The 22,110-nt window shown below is 35.3% G+C and overlaps 1 protein-coding gene across 1 annotated transcript; it reads right to left on the reverse strand.

The window, feature by feature from the left end:
• Nucleotides 1-11,198: 11,198 nt before the first annotated feature.
• On the reverse strand, nt 11,199-12,169 carry LOC122893258 (olfactory receptor 4K5-like). Its single transcript, XM_044230149.1, is given in 2 exon segments — nt 11,199-11,824; nt 11,827-12,169. Coding segments are annotated over 2 exon segments (969 nt in total).
• Nucleotides 12,170-22,110: the final 9,941 nt, after the last annotated feature.

A 22,110-nucleotide genomic window follows, 5' to 3' on the forward strand; every position in this document is an offset into this window, starting at 1 on the left:
TTACACCGTACACAAAGATCAACTCAAAATGGATAAAAGACCTCAACGTGAGACAGGAAGCCTAGTGATAAAAAGCAAAGATACCCTTTATGACCTACTTTGTGTAGCTACTTCTTCTTTATTCCACGGAAATTTTGATGGTCAACAAATATTTGCTTAACAAATGGCTGAATATTCTCGAATAGAAAGCATGAAGGAAGCAAAGAAGGGACAGATGATGGTTATAGCATACTTCCCTTTGTTTATCAGATGCTGATCCTATTATATCAGAGCCGCCCTAAGTCAGTATAGTGGGAAATCAACAGAGAAGTAGAGAGCCAGTTATTTGCCTCTTTTAGGTAGAGCTTCCAGCTTGACTGAGACAATAGTGGCTTTTCCTTTTAGATCTTCTAGTTGTTGATTTTGCATCTAGAGGACAGTTTACAAATTATCTAGTCCAAACACAGTGATCAAATGCATGTATAATGTTTACACTTTTAGTGATTTCTCCCAGTCCTTCAGTTCTTCCTTATTTTCTCCAAATACAGTGTCCCACAGTTAGTTTCTAAGCTCCTCACTTTTGCTGTGAGTCTTCATGCCTGAAATATTTGTGATATATTCTTGACTTGATGCATTTTAGGTAGGTCTCTGCACGAAGCTGTGCAGAAGCAAGCACCTCAGGTAGTGAGGCTCCTCCTTTCCTCCTTACAATACAAGTGCAGTATCCTAAGGTAAGGCAATATAAAGCCTTCATCCTTGTTCTGTGGAACAGATTTCACTGGGGAAGTGAGAAACTGCTCATTGAAGATCTGATGTCACCCTGCAGTGGGAGTAATTATGTTTTACAAAATTTTCTTTCCAGGAATGGAAAAGAAAAAAAGTTTTTTTACCAACTAGTTGGTACATAGGAAAGCAAAATATTACTAGATTTTCACTGACTTCCACTCAGCAAATACTTTTTCAACCACTAACTTTTTGTTAAAATAATGAAACCATCCTAAAAAGGATCACCTAGCTTCAGGGTGGTTTCCTCCATTTGCAGGGAGCTCAGTACTTCCGGAGATAGTTCCATCTATTATTAAATTGCACAACTGATTCTACCATTAATAGTTTAGTAGAACAAATGTGTTCTCACTTCAGCATGATAGGTTTTCAAATACTTGAAGGTGCTCTTCATTTATTTTCCATGAAAAATCTTCTATTTCTCTAAACATATGTCAGCAGTTCTTCCAATACATTATACATAGTAAGTTTTCTGTATTTCCAAAGCTGGTGATGTAGATGTGAGTTTCAAATGGTTATCTTTAAAAAAGGAAATTGAAAGTAAGTTTCCTTGTATATGCTCTGTATGTCTGTGTGTGTATATATACTGTAGTAATATGTTCACATACCCAGCAATGCATGAACATTGATATTGCAGCATTGATTGAAAGAGAGAGCTAATACTGGAAAAACACCTACGTATCTATGAATTTGAGAGTGAAGCAATATAATTTTTTAACATGATAGAATATATTCAATGATTTAAATTATTTTTGTATATTAATTTTTAATATGAATTTATGTGTCATTATAAAACTTGTCAGGAGAAAGTAATTGGAGACTGATAAAATTATTATGTGCATAGTTTTATAAGCCAAAAAAATGAACAAACTTACAAAAAAAAATTTAAAATACCCAGTAATACAGATTCTAAACTGAAATGTAAACAAAAGAAATGGTGTGAAGAAATGTATAAAAGGGACTTATAGTGAATCTGTAAATATTTTTAGGAGTTTAAGCTATGGGCAAATATACTATATGCATAATAGTAGTAAGTTTAGCAAATATTATTTTAATATTTTGTTTCTGTATTTTATATCTTGACTATTTGACAAAAGTGTGATCTTCAAAAAAGTTAGAAAAATATGTTAAATGAGAAAAACTTTATTAATTTATTTAAGTTTACTTATTTAGCAGGCTCCATGCCCACAGTGGGACTTGAACTCATGACCTTAAGATGGAGAGTTACATACTCTACTGAATAAGCCAATCAGATGCCCCTAATGAGCAACAGTTTATAAAATTACAAAGAAAATATAGTGAAGGACAGTTGCCATTCACAAAGATAAAATATAAAGTATCTGGAAAAAGTTGTTAATCATAAATATACAGGTTGTACATGTAAAAATTTTAAAACAGTGGAAATATGAAAGGAATAAAAAATACAGGGAGGTATATTTCTTTTTTTTTATTAAAAGACTCAGTTTTGCCAAAAATTTAATATCTATAAATCTAAATATAATATAAATTTAATGTAAATTGTTTCAGAAAATATTTATTTTGGGGATACCAGGGTGGCTTAGTCTGTTAAGGGCCTGACTTTGGCTTAGGTCATGATCCCAGGGTACCAGATGGAGTCCTGCATCAGGCTCCTTACTCAGTAGGGAGGCTGCTTCTTCCTCTGATTGTGCCCTCCCCTGCTTGTTCGCGCTCATTCTCGCTCACTCTCTGTTTGTCTGACCATTAAATAAGTAAAGTCACTATTGGTGGGAATGCAAGTTGGTGCAGCCTCTTTGGAGAACTCTGTGGAGATTCCTCAAGAAATTAAAAATAGAGCTTCCCTATGACACTGCAATTGCACTCCTGGGTATTTACCCCAAAGACACAGATGTTGTGTGAATGAAGGGCCATCTGTACCCCAATGTTTATAGCAGCAATGGCCACAATCGCCAAACTATGAAAAGAACCAAGATGCCCTTCAACGGACGAATGGATAAGGAAGATGTGGTCCATATAACTATGGAGTATTATGCCTCCATTAGAAAGGATGAATACCCAACTTTTGTAGCAACATGGGCGGGACTGGAAGAGATTATGCTGAGTGAAATCAGTCAAGCAGAGAGAGTCAATTATCATATGGTTTCACTTATTTGTGGAGCATAACAAATAGCATGGAGGACAAGGGGTGTTAGAGAGGAGAAGGGAGTTGGGGTAAATTGGATAGGGAGGTGAACCACGAGAGACTATGGACTCTGAAAAACAATCTAAGGGGTTTGAAGTGGTGGGGGGGTGGGAGGTTAGGGTACCAGGTGGTGGGTATTATAGAGGGCACGGATTGCATGGAGCACTGGGTGTGGTGAAAAAATAATGAATACTGTTTTTCTAAAAATAAATAAATTGAAAAAAAATTAAAAAAAAAAATAAGTAAAATATTTTTTAAAAGAAAAAAGAAAATACTGTTTTTTAAGAAAATATTTAATATTTATTTTTAAGAAGGTGTCAAAATTAGAGGCCTAGGATAATGGAGGGGGACAGCAGGCAAGGAAGGAAAACCCCTATCTGGAGTAGGAGTCCATCCCAATAAGGATAAATCACTGCCCCCCACATGAAGAAGGGGTGTGATATATTTGACATGCCACTAAATGGATGTGGTCTCACTGCGGAATGGCATCATATCAGCTTTTCAGGTGCAGTTCCTTCTGCTGATCAAGTGTTCATCAGGACACTTGTTTTAAAGGTTCAAGTTTTAAAGGTTTGAATATTCTGGGGTATGATACTGAATCCCCTAATGATGGTGGGGATCCCAGAACTTAGGAGACTAATCTAAATAAAAGGGATTCCATGCTTTGGTCTCAGATGGACACTGATGTGAGGTATAAAAATCCACACAATTTGTGCCTACTCACATAGACCTGTCCTCATTTTTCTCTGCCACATATTCCAATTTTTATCTTTTAAGACATCTATTAAACCAATAAAATTGTATTTCACTGTCCAGGAATTTATATTTACTTCCATATAGGACCAATTTTCCATCCCACATTTGATAACTGAGTGAAATATTTATGGCTTCTCCCAGTAATAGAATTTTCCCTCACCAGTTTCCATTAGTCATCTGAGTGGACAAGAATGCAGCAATTGTCCATTTTGTGCTTACATCAAGACAATCAGATCATTTATAGAAACCCTTCTATGAGACCATAAAATTGATCTGAAGTAAGGGTATTAATGCAACAAAATAGGTAATATAGAATTCTGGACTACTTAAGGGTGCTGATTACTTGTGATTTTATACCTGCTTCAGCCTGGTCCCAGAGGAATCAGGTAATACATGTTGGCTTACTGCTGTGACACTAGAAATTGTGACTTGTTGATACTTGGTTCATAATGAGCAGTGCTAGCCACATAGTCACTTGAAAACCCATGGTCTCTGACACTAGAAAACTCAGTCTCTGGTAGGGCCCTGCAGCATCCTAGGATTTGCTTTTCAACCACAGTGTAGTTCTCTGCTGCAGGATGCAGGGCTTCTTTTCTAGGATCCGAGGAGTTAGCGTTGTCATTCTTCTAAGTGGCTTTGCTAAAGAATCTGCACAGTATTCTTATTTATCATCCCTACCTCTATTTGACTGGTTTTCCTGGTTTGTATAGCATGAGTAGTAAGGGCAGCTTGCACTCAAGACTGGACTAGGTACAAAAGATTCATTGGAAATTGGAAATCCTGTGTGACTTAACCCAAAATGGCATCAAAGCCATGTTTGCAAGGCAGCTTTAAGCTGCCTCCAAGATTAGTGAGCCTGTAAGCACTGTGTCTCTTTCTCAGTGGTAAGAAGTACAAAACAAAATTACATTTTTGTATGTTCTGAGGGGATTCGGTATCATACCCCACAATATTCAATCCTTTAAAACTTGAATGACTTAATAGATCCCTGAAATGTTAGGGATTATCTCTTACCTATTTTATGTCATCTCTGCTCAAAGGTCCAATCATCACTATGTGCTTTCAATGTACTGGACTAGTATGATGATGTATAGATTACCAGGACCATTAAGTTTACTAAGGACTATATTGTGACAAAGTAGGAGAACCAATATAGAAATGGGTCAACAGCAAAGGTTTCAGAGGGTGAGGGAGTGACTGATGTGTCTTTTTTTTTCCCTTTAATTGTGAAAACTCTGTCACAAAATAAAGTTGAGAGGTTTTCTTCATTGGTGTTTCAGTTACTTTGTGGCATCCTTCATGTATTTAGTTCTGATATAGTTTGGGGAATTTCAAGATACTGGAAATACAGCATATTATATGTCAAGGATCTTCTCTAAAGGGGAGTATTTATGATGAAATACAATTTTGTCAAAAAAAGTAAAAATACCTATGATGAAATACTGAATCTTGATGTTATCAGATTCTTCTCTCCCTTTTCAGTCTTCTAAAGACCATCATGATGTGCCTTGTAGTCAATGTGTTTCTCTTGGAGGTTTCTGTTACTGTGCACTTTTGGAAATTATACTGCTAATGCTTTGCTTTTACCCTATGGTGAACATGAATCAAATTATTTCCAGTAATTTTTATTTTAATGGAACTAAAGCTTCGCTTTTTACCCTGAGCTAGCATCTTGAGATACACTTACCACTGGCCATATTGTCTCATCTCTCTAGAGTCTGTTCCATCACTGCAGCTCTTCTATTCTCTGAGCTATGCATTGAGTTTATATTCCTTGTCTGAAGTGTTACTCATCCACTTAGCTCACACACATAGCAGAAGAAGTTTACATCCTGAGAGCAGAAGGAACAAACAAGTCTGCCCTGGATTTTGGCTCCATATTTTCTACAAAAAGTCACATTATGAAAAACACTTTCAGGATATGTTCACCTGCCATAGACAAAGTCCCTGTTCTTGTGGAGTTTACTTGCATCAGGGAGAACAATATTACTTAAACGATGATGTGGGTTAGCATGTTGATATGAATAGAGAGCCAAGGGTCTTATTAATCAGATTAATGAGGATTCCTTTTCTTTTGCCTAAGAATAATGCATAGGAATTGGAAGATTTTAGGGAGGGGACCTGATCAAAAAAAAAGGAAGTAATCTGCTCAAGAGCACATAATAATAATATGGTCTGAGCTTGGATTTGACAAATCTTATGAGAAGCAGTGCAAAAGTTATTTTCAGATTTCTAAAATGTAATTTTATTTCCCCATTTTTCTGCAGTTAAATTTATGTCTCTGTCAGTTTCTCAGTGGTATAAGAAAAGTCCGCAGAGATCTGTAAACTGGACAGAAAAAAAAAAGGAGTATTTCAAATTATCATTTTAAAGTACCTCCATAAGGAAATGTATTACCAAATTATATTAAGATTTGTCTTAAACAAAATATAACATGTGATTCTACTGCTCTTAGCATCTCAATTCCAGGTGAAATGTATTGCTAGTTACCTTGAATAGCTGACAGTAAATTAAAAAAGCATTTGTTTTAGTATTATGAATGTCTCTCTTTGTTTTACTGGAACTAGAGTAATTTGAAATATTTTATGAAAAAGTTTGTTAAAGTCTCTCTTGAACTCTTGGCTTTATATTTTGTTTGTTTTTATCATTGCATGTATGACACAAAAATGCATTAACACAGAGTGGTGCTGCTTCTGTCTTGGCGATCGTCTTGACCTGCAGGGTAAAGATAACAAGCAGATTTATCTTCTCAAATGGAAAGCTCTTCAGTAGGGTCTTCTCAGGAAAAGCAGACTGATGATTAAAACTTTAATACAAACTTTAAGGATTCAATGTTACATGCACTTAAATTCTCCATTTTTCCTCATTAAAGAGCACTATAAAAGGTTTCCTATCACATTAAAATGAAATCCATGAATGACTGGGGAAAAACGAATGAGCAAAAACCAAACCAAACCTTTGCTATGGAAATAGTCACACTGACTTGGAGCAGAGAGTGAAATTTTATTTATTTATTTTTTTAAAGTTAGTAAATACCTCATTTGTTGTCTTAGGAGAAAAAAAATTAGACAGTTGACAAAGGATATCATACACTATGAGTATATAAATAGATGAAACCGCTAACATTTTTTGGTTCAGCCAGCTCTTGAGTTTCCTCATTACGTGTCATATTTTATGAACCACTTTTAGATGCTTCTGGCTTTTCAATATCTTCTAAATACTTAAATGTTTCGATATCTGTCAGAGTGCCGTCAAGAGACAAAAACTACACTGGTATTTTGAACAAGGAATGTTGAACATGGAGACTTAGCAACTGGTAGTAGTACAAAAAAGGGATGAAAGAGAACTCCAAATAATGTTCTAGGGATGAAGGACAGAACCAGGGAAGGAATAGACTTTGAAGGGGGATCCCCTCCCCAAGGGTGAGTTTCAGAACTCTCTGGAGAGCTTATGAATAGGCCTCTGGACAAAGCTGGTCCCCAAATGGAGGGTTGAGGAGCAGGAAATGAAAGGCTGAGACTGGCAACAAAACTTGCTGGAGGGTGAGTGCCACTGGGTAGCCCATGGCAGCTGCAGTGTAGAAGAAAGAAATTAAGGACACTAGAAGTGGGAAGAAAAGCCTCTCTTTTCTGTAGTGTTCATCCAACATCCTTTCATGACAAAGGTGAAAGGTTTGAGTCCAGGTCAGATACCACAACGCATGCCAGTGAAAGGTGGACTTCATGTCAAGAGACAACAAATTGATAATTTATAGAGCTACCTTGTCAAAAAATACACAAAGGAAAAAAAAACAACATGATTCTTCTCTATTAAATGGAGTATTTTATTTTCAGCAGCTTACCTGATCTTGTTCCTCTTTTGATGAGAGGAAATTCCACACATTATTTTAATATTGCTCTCTTCCCTGCCATGCATTAGTAGAAATTCTTTTAACAGCTCTGAAATTGTGTCTAAGAAAGCTGTCGACTTTGTCAACATTCAAAATGTAGGACTTTGAATATCCAGCTTGTCAAGGGATTATACCAATAATTGAGAATAAAATGTGTGTGTATGTGTGTTTTTTATTTATTTTCAGCATAACAGAATTCATTGTTTTTGCACCACACCCAGTGCTCCATGCAATACATGCCCTCCATAATACCCACCACCTGGTTCCCCCCAACCTCCCACTCCCCGCCCCTTCAAAAAAAAAAAATGTGTGTTTTTCTCTATTACGAGAAAACTTGCTGGCTTTCCAGGCATTCTTTGGAAGAACTTCACTGAAGTATAAATACCACTTCATCTTTTCTTGAATGAGAACTTGCAAAAATAGTTTGTAAGGAACATAAATCATGCCATGTGAAAAAAATCCAAAGAGTTTGGGAAAATCTGAAGTTCTTTCACTCAAGCATTTCCTCTTCTATAAATCTTAGCTATGAAAGTTCAGACTCCATTTTTTTAAACAGATTTATTTATATGAGAGAAGGGGAGAGAGAGAGAGAGCACGTGTGATTAGGGAAAGGGAGAGAAGCAGTCTCCAGGCTGAGTTGTATCTCAGCACTCTGAGATGATGACCTGAGCCAAAATCAAGAAACATGCAATGCTTAACCAGCTGAGCTACCCAAATGCTGCCAGACTCCTTAATACTTATTTTATTTCAAGGACTCCAGTAAAAGTTTAAGATTAATTCAGTATCATAGACAGCATATACTTCCTCTGTTAAAGATCACTCTACAGTCATTTTTTTAACTGAAAACCAGAAATCAGTTACTAAAGTAAAATATTTATATATATCCAGTCTTATGTTTAAGTGTTATGCTGTTGTTTGGGAAGGAGAGCTATGATGTTTATCATATTTTCAAAAGAATCTCATAGTCACAAAATGTTATGAGTGCCTGATTAGCTAATAACTGGTCCAGTTAAGCAGATTACATACTTTCTGAATTTCTTAACACATTTATTTTCATTGTTTACCATGGTTAACATAACATTTTTATAAAATACCTAACAAGAAGGATCTGTTTCATATAATCTAGCATCAAATCATCTATCATTGAAAAAAAGAATGAAATTAATAAGCTTTCTTTTTTTTCAATTTATTTATTTTCAGAAAAACAGTATTCATTATTTTTTCACCACATTCAGTGCTCCATGCAATCTGTGCCCTCTATAATACCCACCACCTGGTACCCCAGCCTCCCACCCCCCCCCGCCACTTCAAACCCCTCAGATTGTTTTTCAGAGTCCATAGTCTCAAATGCTTCACCTCCCCTTCCAATTTACCCCAACTCCCTTCACCTCTCTAACACCCCTTGCCCTCCATGCTATTTGTTATGCTCCACAAATAAGTGAAACCATATGATAATTGACTCTCTCTGCTTGACTGATTTCACTCAGCATAATCTCTTCCAGTCCCGTCCATGTTGCTACAAAAGTTGGGTATTCATCCTTTCTGATGGAGGCATAATACTCCATAGTGGATATGGACCACATCTTCCTTATCCATTCATCCGTTGAAGGGCATCTTGGTTCTTTCCATAGTTTGGCGACTGTGGCCATTGCTGCTATAAACATTGGGGTACAGATGGCCCTTCTTTTCACGACATCTGTATCCTTGGGGTAAATACCCAGGAGTGCAATTGCAGGGTCATAGGGAAGCTCTATTTTTAATTTCTTGAGGAATCTCCACACTGTTCTCCAAAGAGGCTGAACCAACTTGAATTCCCACCAACAGTGTAAGAGGGTTCCCCTTTCTCCACATCCTCTCCAACACATGTAGTTTCCTGCTTTGTTAATTTTGGTCATTCTAACTGGTGTAAGGTGATATCTCAATGTGGTTTTAATTTGAATCTCCCTGAGGGCTAATGATGATGAACATTTTTTCATGTGTCTGATAGCCATTTGTATGTCTTGATTGGAGAAGTGTCTGTTCATATCTTCTGCTCATTTTTTGATATATTTTCCTGTTTCGTGTGTGTTGAGTTTGAGGAGTTCATTATAGATCCTGGATATCAACCTTTTGTCTGTACTGTCATTTGAAAAAGGGGAATCATAAGGCTGGACCTCATTCCCTTAATAGAAAAACAAGGCAGCCAGCATCGTTTAGAGTCAGGAAACATTGGTAAGATCTCTTCTTTCTGCCACTGTTTCAGATCTAAGCTGCTGACTTTCCCCTCTCACTACTGATGGAATGATATCCTAAAATTAGAAAGAAATCAATGTGTACACATTCCTGGAAGAAGTAGCTGATGTATTTAAATTTATACTGAAGTGTAAATTGCTGTTAAACTACCCTTACTGGAAGGTAAGATTTGAGAGTAGAAAAGAGCAAAGAATATCAGGTCTCAGAAGAACTAGAAAACTATGGAGAGAGTAAAAATTGAGTGGGATGGGAGAAGAGGAAATTCCCAAGGTTTTTTCAATAATTTACTTAATGATGCTTTATTACAGTTGGGTTCAGAAAAGATGAGATGGAATTGGGAAGATAAGTAGGCAAACAACAAAAATCAAAACTCATGTTTTCATCCTTGGAGAGACTAATATTTATGTTTGTCTAATAACCTTTTATGAATTGAGGAGTGTTGGGGGGGAAAGCTTAAAAACTACTAATGAATCATTGAAAACTGCATCAAAAACTAATGGTGTACTATCTGTTGGATAATTTAAAAGATAAAAATAAAATAAACTTTGAGAAGCATCCAAAAAAGCCCTTAAAAACAATTATCAACATTAATAAATCCAATAATGGTCCAGAGAGGTTCAGAGTAAAGATCCAGAGATTTTTCAGGATCCAGGTTACAGTTAGATTGTATGCTTATCATTGATTCAGTGTCACTAAGAACTCTGTATTTTGTCTAAATGCAAAGAATGTTGAGTAGCTACTTATAGCATAGACAAAAACGTCAGTGTTTTCAGAGGAAACTGAAGTTATCTTAACTGATTATAGAAAGACCATTAAGCAAAAGATTTGAAATGCAAGCTCCTGATTCATTTTAAAGCATTGTTATTGGAAAACAATATGGGATAGGCATACTTGATGTTAGGGGAGGGGTTTCATAATTTAAAAATCTCCACTTAAGTCTACACACTTGAATCAGTGGAAAGGCTATCTTCTGGTTGGGAAAATTGACTTTCAATTTCTTGAAAACATTATTCATCTATATAGATTTTTCAGCATACAAATTAGGAAACTGCTAGGACCACGAAAAATGCTTAAATTTATGCCCACCAAAGAATCAGGTACTCCCTTTTTTTTTCCTATCATATTCATGCTGCAACTAAAGCAGTGAAAGCATTAATACTATCCACATATTGTCATTCTGTTCATTTCCAGAACAAGTAATCATGATATATCTTCCCCTATCTTTTTATATTTAGCTTTTGCTTAGGTGATACCTGGGAAGGGACTAGTTAATATCCATTAGTTACTCTCTATATCATCTTCCTCATCACTTCCACCATAATTGAGATATGTCCCAAGAACACATTGAAAATATTTATAGACAGAGTATCAATTTGAGGAAGTTGAAGGAATTGTGTCTTAATAAAGGGAATTTCTTGCTACTAGTGGAATTTCAGAAATTTTCTTGGGCCTCAGGTAATAGGTCATAATCTTCCTCATGGCAGCCTTCATATCCCTGTTTCTTAGTGTGTAAATAATGGGGTTTAGAATGGGGGTGAAAACGGTGTAAAATATGGCAAGAAGTTTATCCACAGGGTAAGTGGTAAAGGGCAACACATAGATAAAGATGCAAGGTCCAAAGAACAATATTACTACAGTGATATGGGCAGCCAGGGTAGAAAAGGTCTTGGCCATTGCAGCAGAAGACTTAAACCAGACAGTGACAAGAATAATGATGTAAGAGCTAACCAAGAAAGAGAAAGTAATTAGGGAAAGGATTCCACTATTGATTACAATTAGTATTTCAATTATGTAAGAGTCCAGGCAGGCAAGTTTGGTCACTCGAGGAAGGTCACAAAAAAAGCTTTCTACTACACTGGGTTCACAAAAAGGCAGGTTCATGGTAAATGATAACTGGCTTAATGTGTGCACCAAGCCCACAGCCCAGGAGACCATTACCAGGACAGTGCACGTCCTTCGACTCATGATGACTACATAGTGTAGGGGTTTGCATATGGCTACGTATCTGTCATATGCCATGGAGCAAGTAGTACCATCTCTCCTCCAGTAAAAAGGTGGATGAAGAATATCTGGGCAATGCAGCCACTGAAGGAGATGGTCTTATGTTCACTCAGAAAGTCAGCAATCATTTTAGGGGTAGCAAAAGAAGCCTGACAGATGTCCACAAAGGAGAGATTTCCCAGGAGGAAGTACATGGGGGAGTGCAGTCTGTTATCAGAAGTTACTGTGACGATAATGAGAAGGTTTCCCAGCACAATGACCACATATAACACAGAGAAGAAAACAAAAAAGAAAAGCTGGAGCTCCTGAGAACTAGAGAGTCCCAACAATACAAATTCAGACACCATTGAAGAATTGACCTCATCCATGGATCCAGGCTGCAGATGGTCTCTGCAACAATCCTAAAGGAGGGGAAATAGTAAGGGATCAGAATTCTGAACCACAGACTTTCAAAGCAAAGGATTCTGAGATCCCAGATATAACGTGTACTTGCTGAATAAGAAATGTTGAAGAGATCATTATAATATATGTGGAGGGTAGGAAGGAGCTTAGAACAATATCTAAATAAATAATTTTATCTTCTCATTACAACCCCGTGAGTTTTGGATAGTCTTAATAATCTATTACATAGTAGTAAACAGGCTTATCCATGAACTTACTTATGATCATAAGGCAAGAGGAATGACTTAAAGTTAGCTCAACAGGCTTTGTAGATTGACAAAAATAATTTACATTTGTTGTTCTTCTGGTCATTTTCCATCATTAATTGTAATATATCTTGAAGTGTAGTTTTCTCTTTAACTCTCCAAGTGATATGCATGGCTTAATTATGTGATGTCAAGTCACACTGACTGTTTGACTTTAGACTACTTTTTCTGAGCTTTAATTCCACATTTCAAAAAAGATGGGAAGTGAAAAATGCCTACTTTACAGAAGGCTTTGAAGTTTAAAAAAGTTGATGACATTCTTCTATCAAAGTATTTCTAACACAATAGATGTTCTTAATATATTAAATATTCCCATATTAACAAAACTTTACCTTACTGCTATTGCAGGAATCCTACACAATTCAGACAATCCCTACTAAAGAGATACTGTTATATATTATCTGGGTCTATAGTCAGACAACCCAGTTTGTCAATTATTCATCTGTATAATTTCTTAAAATACATATTATAACTTTAATTATCTAAAAGTCATTTCTTCTTGATTATTTAGGAAGAGTACCTAACTTTTCCTTATGCATTTTGTTTGTAGATCACATTTAGTTTTAGGCTGTAAAATTGTTCAGAGAATAGATCCTAAAAGTTCTCATCACAAAATGAATTTTTTTCTTTTTATTGTATCTGTATAAGATGTTGGTGTTAACTAAACCTATAGTGATAATTATTTTAAAATATATGTAAATCAGACCATTGTGCTGTAAAATTACACAGTGATACATGTCAGTTATTTCTCAGTAAAACTGGAGAAAATTATATTTATTAATTTAATTAAATTATATTTAGGCCAATTTATGCTTCCCTGCTTTACTATTATCAATGGCCTTATTAATACATCTTTATAACTGATGAAAGAATAGTTGTTGTAGGGGTTTTTGCATAAATAAATAAAAATGATGAGTTATAAATGTCTCATGCTCCTACAATTATTTTTCAGGGGAACCAGAATAATCTTAATAATCCTAAAAAATAATCCAGCATCGGGGCATCTGGGTGGCTCAGTGGGTTAAAGCCTCTGCCAGGTCAGGTCATGATCCCAGGGTCCTGGGATCAATCCCCACATAGGCTCTCTGCTCAGCGGGGAGTCTGCTTCCTCCTCTCTCTCTCTGTGCCTGCCTCTCTGCCTACTTGTGATCTCTGTCTGTCAAATAAATAAATAAAATCTTTAAAAAATAAATTAATTAAAAAATAAAAAAATAATCTGGCATCTCATTATTTTTTCCTATAAGGATGCAGTCCTGCTTTATAAGTCTAATTTGATTGAACTAGAAAAGCCTTCAAGAAGTTCTATTTTAGGAAATCATAACTAGTTCTGACAGTTAATTTGACCACAGTTTTAGTAAGGAACCTGAATGTGATGTAATTTTAACCCCGAGTAAGGGCACAAATATATCTTTCATTGCTTGTTTATTTCATACATGAAGCCAGTCTTCACAAGTCCCTAGGATACACCCCCTAGTCTTTCATTTTCTCCAACCAGTTTTATTGAGTTATAACTGAAAAATAAATCAATGTGATGTTTTGATATACATATACATTGTGCAATGATTATGGTAATCAAGCTAAGTAACCTATCTATTACCTCACATAGTTTCCTTCCTTCCTCCCTTCCTGCCTGCCTGTCTTCCTTTCTTGCTTCCAGTAAGAACAACTAAGATCCACTCTCTTAGCAAATCTCAAGTATATAATATGGTATTTTTATCTAGTCACCATGCTGTACACTAGATCTGCAGAACTTATTCATCTTACATCTGAAACTTTATATCCTTTGATCAACACAGTCATTTATTTAAATGGATATTGAAGGGGAGAAGAAAATACTATCCCAAAATATACTACTTTGGCATATTGGTTATTTTGAATTAAAGTTACTTGAAAAACAGTGCAAGAAGAATACTCTGAGCATCCTTTGTGTGCCCCTGAAAGTGGGAGGTAAATCTCCCAGGTGAAAGGTACCCTCCCTGTACCAAGAGGGTAGAAGGCATCCTTATCACCAGATATAAAGAGATTAGGAGTTTATAGAAGACTATATAAGCAACTATTATTATTTCTTCACTAATTTAATACCTCAAGCACAAACCCCTCTATTTTGTCAGTTCTTCACAAACTTCCTGTTTCTTGTCTAAAAGGTACAAAAACTTCCTGCTTTGGTCACTTCTTTGAGTCTCATTTTTTATGGGAATCCTGTGCAAACAAAATGAAATTCCTCTTTCTCTTATTAATCTGTCATATGTCAATTTAATTACTAGATTCGCTAAAGAACCCATAAGGGAAGAAGAGAAAACTAGAAAGTTTCTACCCAGACAACGTGATTACATTCCATACAGTGAAGCCCTCAAGTACGTAATCATTTCATGTACTCATTAAAATGTTCAGAGAAACACATTTAGTCCACATTTCAGATATACTTTTTATGGATTCTGGAGTCAGAGCAAATAATGAAGATGATTCATAAAAATTAAGTGAATTCATTAGCAATAATGAATCAGTATTTATTATAATAGAGAATAATAATTGAGCAATAATTGAGAAGATATATACTGTAGGTTATATTATTTCCTTAACCTGTGTGATTCTTTCTGTTTCCCCATTTCTAAAATAAAGCTGTTTTTCCTCAGGTTTATGGATTTGTTATGTAAAATGAACTCTACCTAATGAAAATGTTTATTGTATAGATATAATGTCTATAAATTAACAAATGAGGTAGATTTTTTAGTGAGTGATAAATAATAATTTTAAAATATGGAAAAGAAAGCTTTCCAGGCAGCATCAATTGAGTTAGATGTTTGTGTTTATGTTGCATCGAGTGATGTGTACAATAGACCTGAGGGGAAGGTATTATTCCAGAACTATAGAGGAGAAAACCAAGGATCAGGTAAATTTAGTAATTTCCAAACAATTTATGTAAATTAATTGACTTTCCCCATAATATTACATGGTAAACACAGTCCCATTTTGCAGTAAGAAATCAGAGTAACAGAGATGATAAGTAACTTCACTGGAGTTATATACCTGGAAAGTCAGTGAACTACAACTTGAACCCAGACCTTTAAGTTCAGGGCTAGCTCTCTCTGAGGCTACATTCTCGTTTTAGATCTGAATGATGTGAAACCCATACCATTTATACTGGGCTACACTTGAATAATTCCTCAATATATGCTCTTGGTTCTTATCTTTCCACTAACTATGAAGTATTAGTTCTTCATTTAAGCCAGGTTTCTCAACCTGGGCACTATTGACATTTGGGGTTGGATAATTCTTTGTTAGAAAGAAGTCTGGTGTACTGTAAAAAGTTAAATGACATCCCTGTTCTTGCCTACTAGATGCCAATAGCACTTACCTCCCTCTTGTGATAATCAAAATGTTTCTAAGACACTGCAGAGTATCAGGGGTTACCTTGACTTTAAAATCTCTAAGTTAAGCTATCTTTAGCTTGCATTTTTGTCTCTCCCACTGTCATTTAAACTTTGCATCTACTGAAGATGGACATAGTCTGACTCATTCAAGAAAGAAGCCAAAAAAAAAAAAAAGCACAAAAAAAAAACAAACAAAAAAACCTCTTAATTCTTCTACCTTCTTAAGCTGCTTTCCTATCTATCAGACCTTACCCTACTCAATTATGCCCTTTGCCATCACAATAAGAAAAACTTTTTTGATCAAAAGTTTTCAAAGACCTGGTTATAATGGTTAATTTTGTTTTAAGTGAAACAACTCCTGGTATACCTCTTGAAATTTTTATGTTATCTATTTTAATTAATATTATTAATTATTTAATTATTTATATTATTATTCTTTCATCCACACACTGGCCCTTACGAATAGATTTCCACTGAGGACCTAGCCTAGGTTTCCAGATGTGTCCCTTCCCCTTCTGCATACCTTATACTCTTTCCCTCTTACTTTATGTTCTCATTAGTCTCTCTTCTTCTCTTTGTTCCCTTTCTTCCTTTGCGCATTCCATTCAGCACTGTGTGATGACCTCGAATTTTGCAGCACTACACTCCAGTAATCAAACATTCCATTCAGCACTGTGTGATGACCTCGAATTTTCTCACTACACTCCAGTAATCAAACATGTTTCTGACAGTTTACTGGATGTGAATATTACACAGCCATCTTATCACATCATCATCTCATCACAATTTCTCTCCTCAGTTCAGCTCCTTTTTTTTCCCTTTAAATTTTTCTTCACTGTGTAACTTTCCCTCTTATTCTTCCAGGTTATAAACTTACTTTTTTCCTGTATCTCATTCTCCCACTTGTAACATTTCACCCCTCCTTGAAGTAAAATAGTAAAATTTAAAGTCCTTAGCATGACAGCCAAGTATATAATTTTTTATGGTTATAATTATACCTCTTGCTATGCTCTAGACAAAACCAGACTATTCAACATTTTATTAAGCTGGGAGACATTTTCTATTCATTTTCTGATGCCCTTCACAGATAATCTATTCCAGTGCAAATGCCATCTCTTCTAAAAGCCTTCCTAGAGGCTTAAGTTGATATTTCTCTTTTCTATTGCCACTGTATCACTTTGCTTGTATGTAGATTATGTGTTCTCCCAAAATAAGAGTTTTTGTGTATCTCTTCTTCCCCTGCCATGTTCAGTGCTCCTTGTAATCTCATGCTTTTATGTATCTTTCATAGGATTTAGTATATAGATGCACATGGAATATTTTTCACAAATGTGTTTTAGTGTTAACTGAAGTATATTCCACTTCATATATGTCATTTATTCAACTTTTCATATTATAATCTAACTGTGCACAGATATCTTCCTAGTGATAGACCTCAAACTCTGCAAACCATAAGCCACTTGCGTAAACTTCATTTCTACATGGAACAAGAATATTTTACATCATTAGTAATATAAGCTAATACTTAAGTAATCAAAATCAGTGCCAGTAATCAAACCAGCAACAGCAACAGGGACAAAATAATCCTTTTGAATCATAGCATAGAGAAAATGGATTATCTGTTGTATTAAAAGTAAACCATATTTTGTTTACCAGCTTTTTAAAGAGTAATAGAAATAAGGTAGTTAGAAGAAATTTTCACTCTAATTTTATAAAATTAAGTAAATTTTATCTAATCTACTTTAAATGCAGAGTAAGTAAAATAAATCATTAATGCAAATATATACAACTACAAGCCTATGACCTGAACTTGGTATTTAACATTCTCATGAATTTTTAAAATACCTTGACTGCATAGTCATATGTCCACAAAGAAATATATAGCTTTTATTTGCATTTTTATTTAGTTTCTTTAGGTGGTAAGTAAGCATGTCAAAATGCATTTTTTTAAGTACAGAGTTTGTCATAATCTCTAAAGGTAACTTCACCTCTGTACATAATTTCTCACAAATTCTCTAAATCATGCTAGACACATGGACATCCTCACCTTGGTTCACTTCCTTTGACTTCTAATACATTTTTCTCCCATTTATAGATCTTCTCTAAGGCACAGTATAATAATTGAATATGTAACTGGACACAGTCTATTTCTAATGTATATCTTTTTCAGATATAGCCTACCTGATATGATGCATGTCAGAGATGTAAATTAAATTCTTCAGTTTTTCTGTTGTGGGGTTAATTTCTTTCATAGTGATATTTATAGATGCTTTTTTCTTTTGTCAAATTGCAGTAGTACCATGGTTTTATCTAATTGATCTGTTAAAGCTTTGGATAGTATCTAGTAATAGATGTCCAAGCTTCATCTTCCAATGGGGATTATTATTAATACCTTCCACTACATATTCCTAATAGCACAAAGTAAGTAACAACCACATTATTGACAATTACAAAAAGGACCAAAGGTGAAAAAGCAGGATCATTTAACCCTTGGGCAGTGTGTAGAGTAAAATATGTTCTGTGAATTCCACACAATTGAACCAGCTACACTAAGGGAAATGTATGGGAAAGTACATTCTTCTTGTCTAGATGAGAAATGCTTTGGCTTTAATAGAAGGACATGCTGTGTCCTTGCTGTTTGAACATGTGGTGGATACAGAGGAAAGGGTAACTAATTAGAACTTAGAGGACATGGATTCTTGTTCTCAATTCTGTCAAAAACCAAGAATAAGTTATTGGACAAAGACTTAACCTCTGAGTCTCAGTTTACTCATTTGTGAAATGATTTTAAATATTTCAAGTATATTGAAAATAAAGAAAACAACTAATTTAACGCCTTTGTTTATGGTATTCAACTTTGTAAAATTTTAATGTTTTCCCATATTTCCTTTATTTTTGTTAGGAATAAAACACTGTGAAAGGTATTAGAATATGCTACCCCAAAATATGCCACTTTGTCATATGAATCATTTTGGGCTGAAGGCAACTGAGAAGAAGCAGATACAAGAAAAGTCCTATACCTTCTACCTATTTGCCTAAGGGCAGGACATAAATTTGTAACAGTGTACCCCTGTCCCCTTCCAGCAGGAAGGACAGAAGTTAATCACCAGAGACAAGTTTAGATCCTTTTCAGTCCAGAGAGGGTACCAAAGGAATCAGTATAACAAAACTTACTAAAAGGCTAATGACTTTATCTTTTATTAGTTCCTCCATATATTTGCCTTTCCACAGTTTTGCTGCTCTAGGAACTCAGAGAACTTTCCTTTGTCTTGTCAGTTCTTTAAAATTTATAGTTTTAAACTGAGGGTTGATAGAGGCAGGTGGGCGGGAGATGGACTAAATGAATGATGGGCATTAAGGAGGACATTTGTTGTGCTGAGCATACGTGTTGTACATAAGTGACAAATCACTGAATTCTACTCCTGAAAAAAAAATTACACTAGAATTTAAATAAAAATTTGATAAAAAATAGAATATATAGACCTTTTAAAATGCATTTTTTAAAAATTTCTTTTCAGTGCAATGGTATTCATTGTTTGCACCACACCCAGTGCTCCATGCAATACGTGCCCTCCCTAATACCCACCACCTGGTTAAAAATGTTTTTTAACCAAGTTCTAATGACCCTTTTGAGTTACTTCTTGTGTATGTGCAATGCATATGTTAAAAAATAATAATAATAATAATAATAATAATTCTTGCATGATTTCTTTTATCTGTCTCTTGTTAGTTTAATGTACAGGGTCCTAGCTAATAAACCTAGAATGGGGGGAGGGAAAAATGATTTTTTCCTCTCCTACAGTTGTTAGTTGAAGTATCTTATATAGCAGCACAAACCAGTTTTTCTTAACCTGAGTTTGATATTTAATCTTCCCATGACTTTTTTTTTTATAGTTTTACTCACAAGGTTGTATCCACAAAGAAATACATAATAGCCTGTATTTGCATGTTTATTTAATTGTTTTGCAACTTGCTATTTTCCACTAAATCAGTTATTTGGGACAGTTATCAATAAGTCATGCATATAGTTTTAGTTCATTTTAATGCTATACTTTTCTTACTGTATAATACATTGCTTATCTGTCATTTTTTTGTGAATAGACACACAGATTGTTTCCAGTTCTTGGTATTATAAACAATGTTAAAATGAACATTTGTGTGAATAAGTACATGCTAGAGGTTCTCCAGAATGTATTCCTAGCAGAATAATTGCTAAGTCATAAAGGATACAAATTTTCAACATTACTAGATATTTCCAAATTATTCCACAAAATGGTTTTGCACATTTGCACTTAGTTTTATTTATTTGTATATTGCTTCTCACCTTGGAATTCATCCTTTTTTATATGTCCCATGATGAGAATTCCTTTAAGTATTTCTCCTTTAAAGTGACCATGACATTAACCTTTCTCAGAGGAGGGACCTAGAGGCACATTATAAGATGAAGAGACTCTCCTACCAGTTCAGGCATGGGCTGGGGTCAGTTGTGTGTAAGGACATCCAGTGGAAATCTCAGACACTGACCCAAAATGCAGTCCCTCTCTGACCTTGCAGACCCCGTTCTGGTGATAACCATTCCACAGCACTCTCCACACAGAAACCAGGGTGGTCCGCTCTGAAAGGCTTTTGCCCATGCCAGAACCTAGAGGCCTTGTGTATACACACACCCTACCAGTTACTGATTACCTGTTTCCCTGCTTGCACACTGGATGGACTAACATTGCCCAGCAGTTTGAATTACCTCTCACCTGGCGAAACCAGTGAACTTCTTTACTAAGCTGTGAGAGAAACCAAACTTTCTCCTTGAGTTTGAGCCCTTTAGAGATTGTCCTTCTTTGGGCATACATAAAATATATTAATTTTTCTCCAATTAGGAACATGTTCACAGGTGTATTTTTGTGCTTATTATTGTTTTTTTCTGTGGTTATTAATGAATTCTAACTTGTTTCACAAATTAATAATACATGTAGTTTTCTTCTGTGAAATGCCTATTTTTTTAAAGATTTTATTTATTTATTTGAGAGAGATTTATTGAGAGAGATCACAAGCAGGCAGAGAGGCAGGCAGAGAGAGAGGAGGAAGCAGGCTCCCCGCTGAGCAGAGAGCCAGACGCGGGGCTCTATCCCAGGACTCCGAGTTCATGACCCGAGCCGAAGGCAGCGGCTCAACCCGCTGAGCCACCCAGGTGCCCCTGAAATGCCTATTTTTAACAGTGGTGAAAAGTGTCAGTAATGGTCTTTCTCATTCACAGAACACAGATGAATTTGGTTCAGTCAGAAGTATGCCCATCAAAGGACGTGAACTAGATAATGTGTCTAAGGTAAATTAAGTCTCCATTCTCTCTCCTACTTTTATTTATTTTCACTACTATGCTTTGTTTTTACTTTGTTTCTTTTCTATTTCATTATTGCCTTTTATTAAATTGAATTTGGTCAATATTAATATCTTTTCCCCATTCATTAAGGTAGGAAGAAGTATTTTCTATCTTGCTGAAAGTAGAATGATCTGTTTTGTCTATTACCTCTCTATTCTTCAAAATGAGGAATTTTTATTCTCCATTTCAGTTCACTGATGCATTCCTTTGTCTCTTCGTTTCTGCTGGTGAGTCCATCCACTGAATTTGGATTGTTGTTGTTGTTGTTGTTGTTTAATTTACATTTGGCAATCATTAATAATCAATTATACTTTATTTAATGTACATTTTTTATTTACATTGGTTCTTTTTTGTATCTTCTATTTATTTGGTAAGACTTTGTGTTCTGTTCTTTGCTGAGATGTCAAATTTTTTATCATTTATTTTAAATGCATTCATAATTGCTCATTTTTAGGATAGCTTCTTTAAAATCTGGATAATTCTAACACTACTAATCCCCTTCTTGTTGGCATCTATTGATTTTCTTTTTTTCATTCAAGTTTAGATTTTTCTACTCTGTATGACTAATGATTTTTAACTGAAATCTCAACATTATGTGTACTATATTTCAAAACACTGAACCTTTTTCAACTTTTTTGTTTTACTTGGCTTATTTTTATGTTTTCCTGATAGATGAAGACAGAGGAACACCACTTTGTTACTGCCAGGTGGGTATAGAAGTCCTGTTTCCCAACTCTGGTTCCATCAGCACCCAAAGGAAGGTAAGGACACTTCTTATTACTGCTAGGAGGGAAGGAGAGCTCTGGACCCTTACTAGGCCTCCAGTGATTTCCCTGGCTGGGAGGGATAGGATCGTC

Source organism: Neovison vison, chromosome 13 (genome assembly GCF_020171115.1).
Source record: "Neovison vison isolate M4711 chromosome 13, ASM_NN_V1, whole genome shotgun sequence".
NCBI lineage: Eukaryota > Metazoa > Chordata > Mammalia > Carnivora > Mustelidae > Neogale > Neogale vison.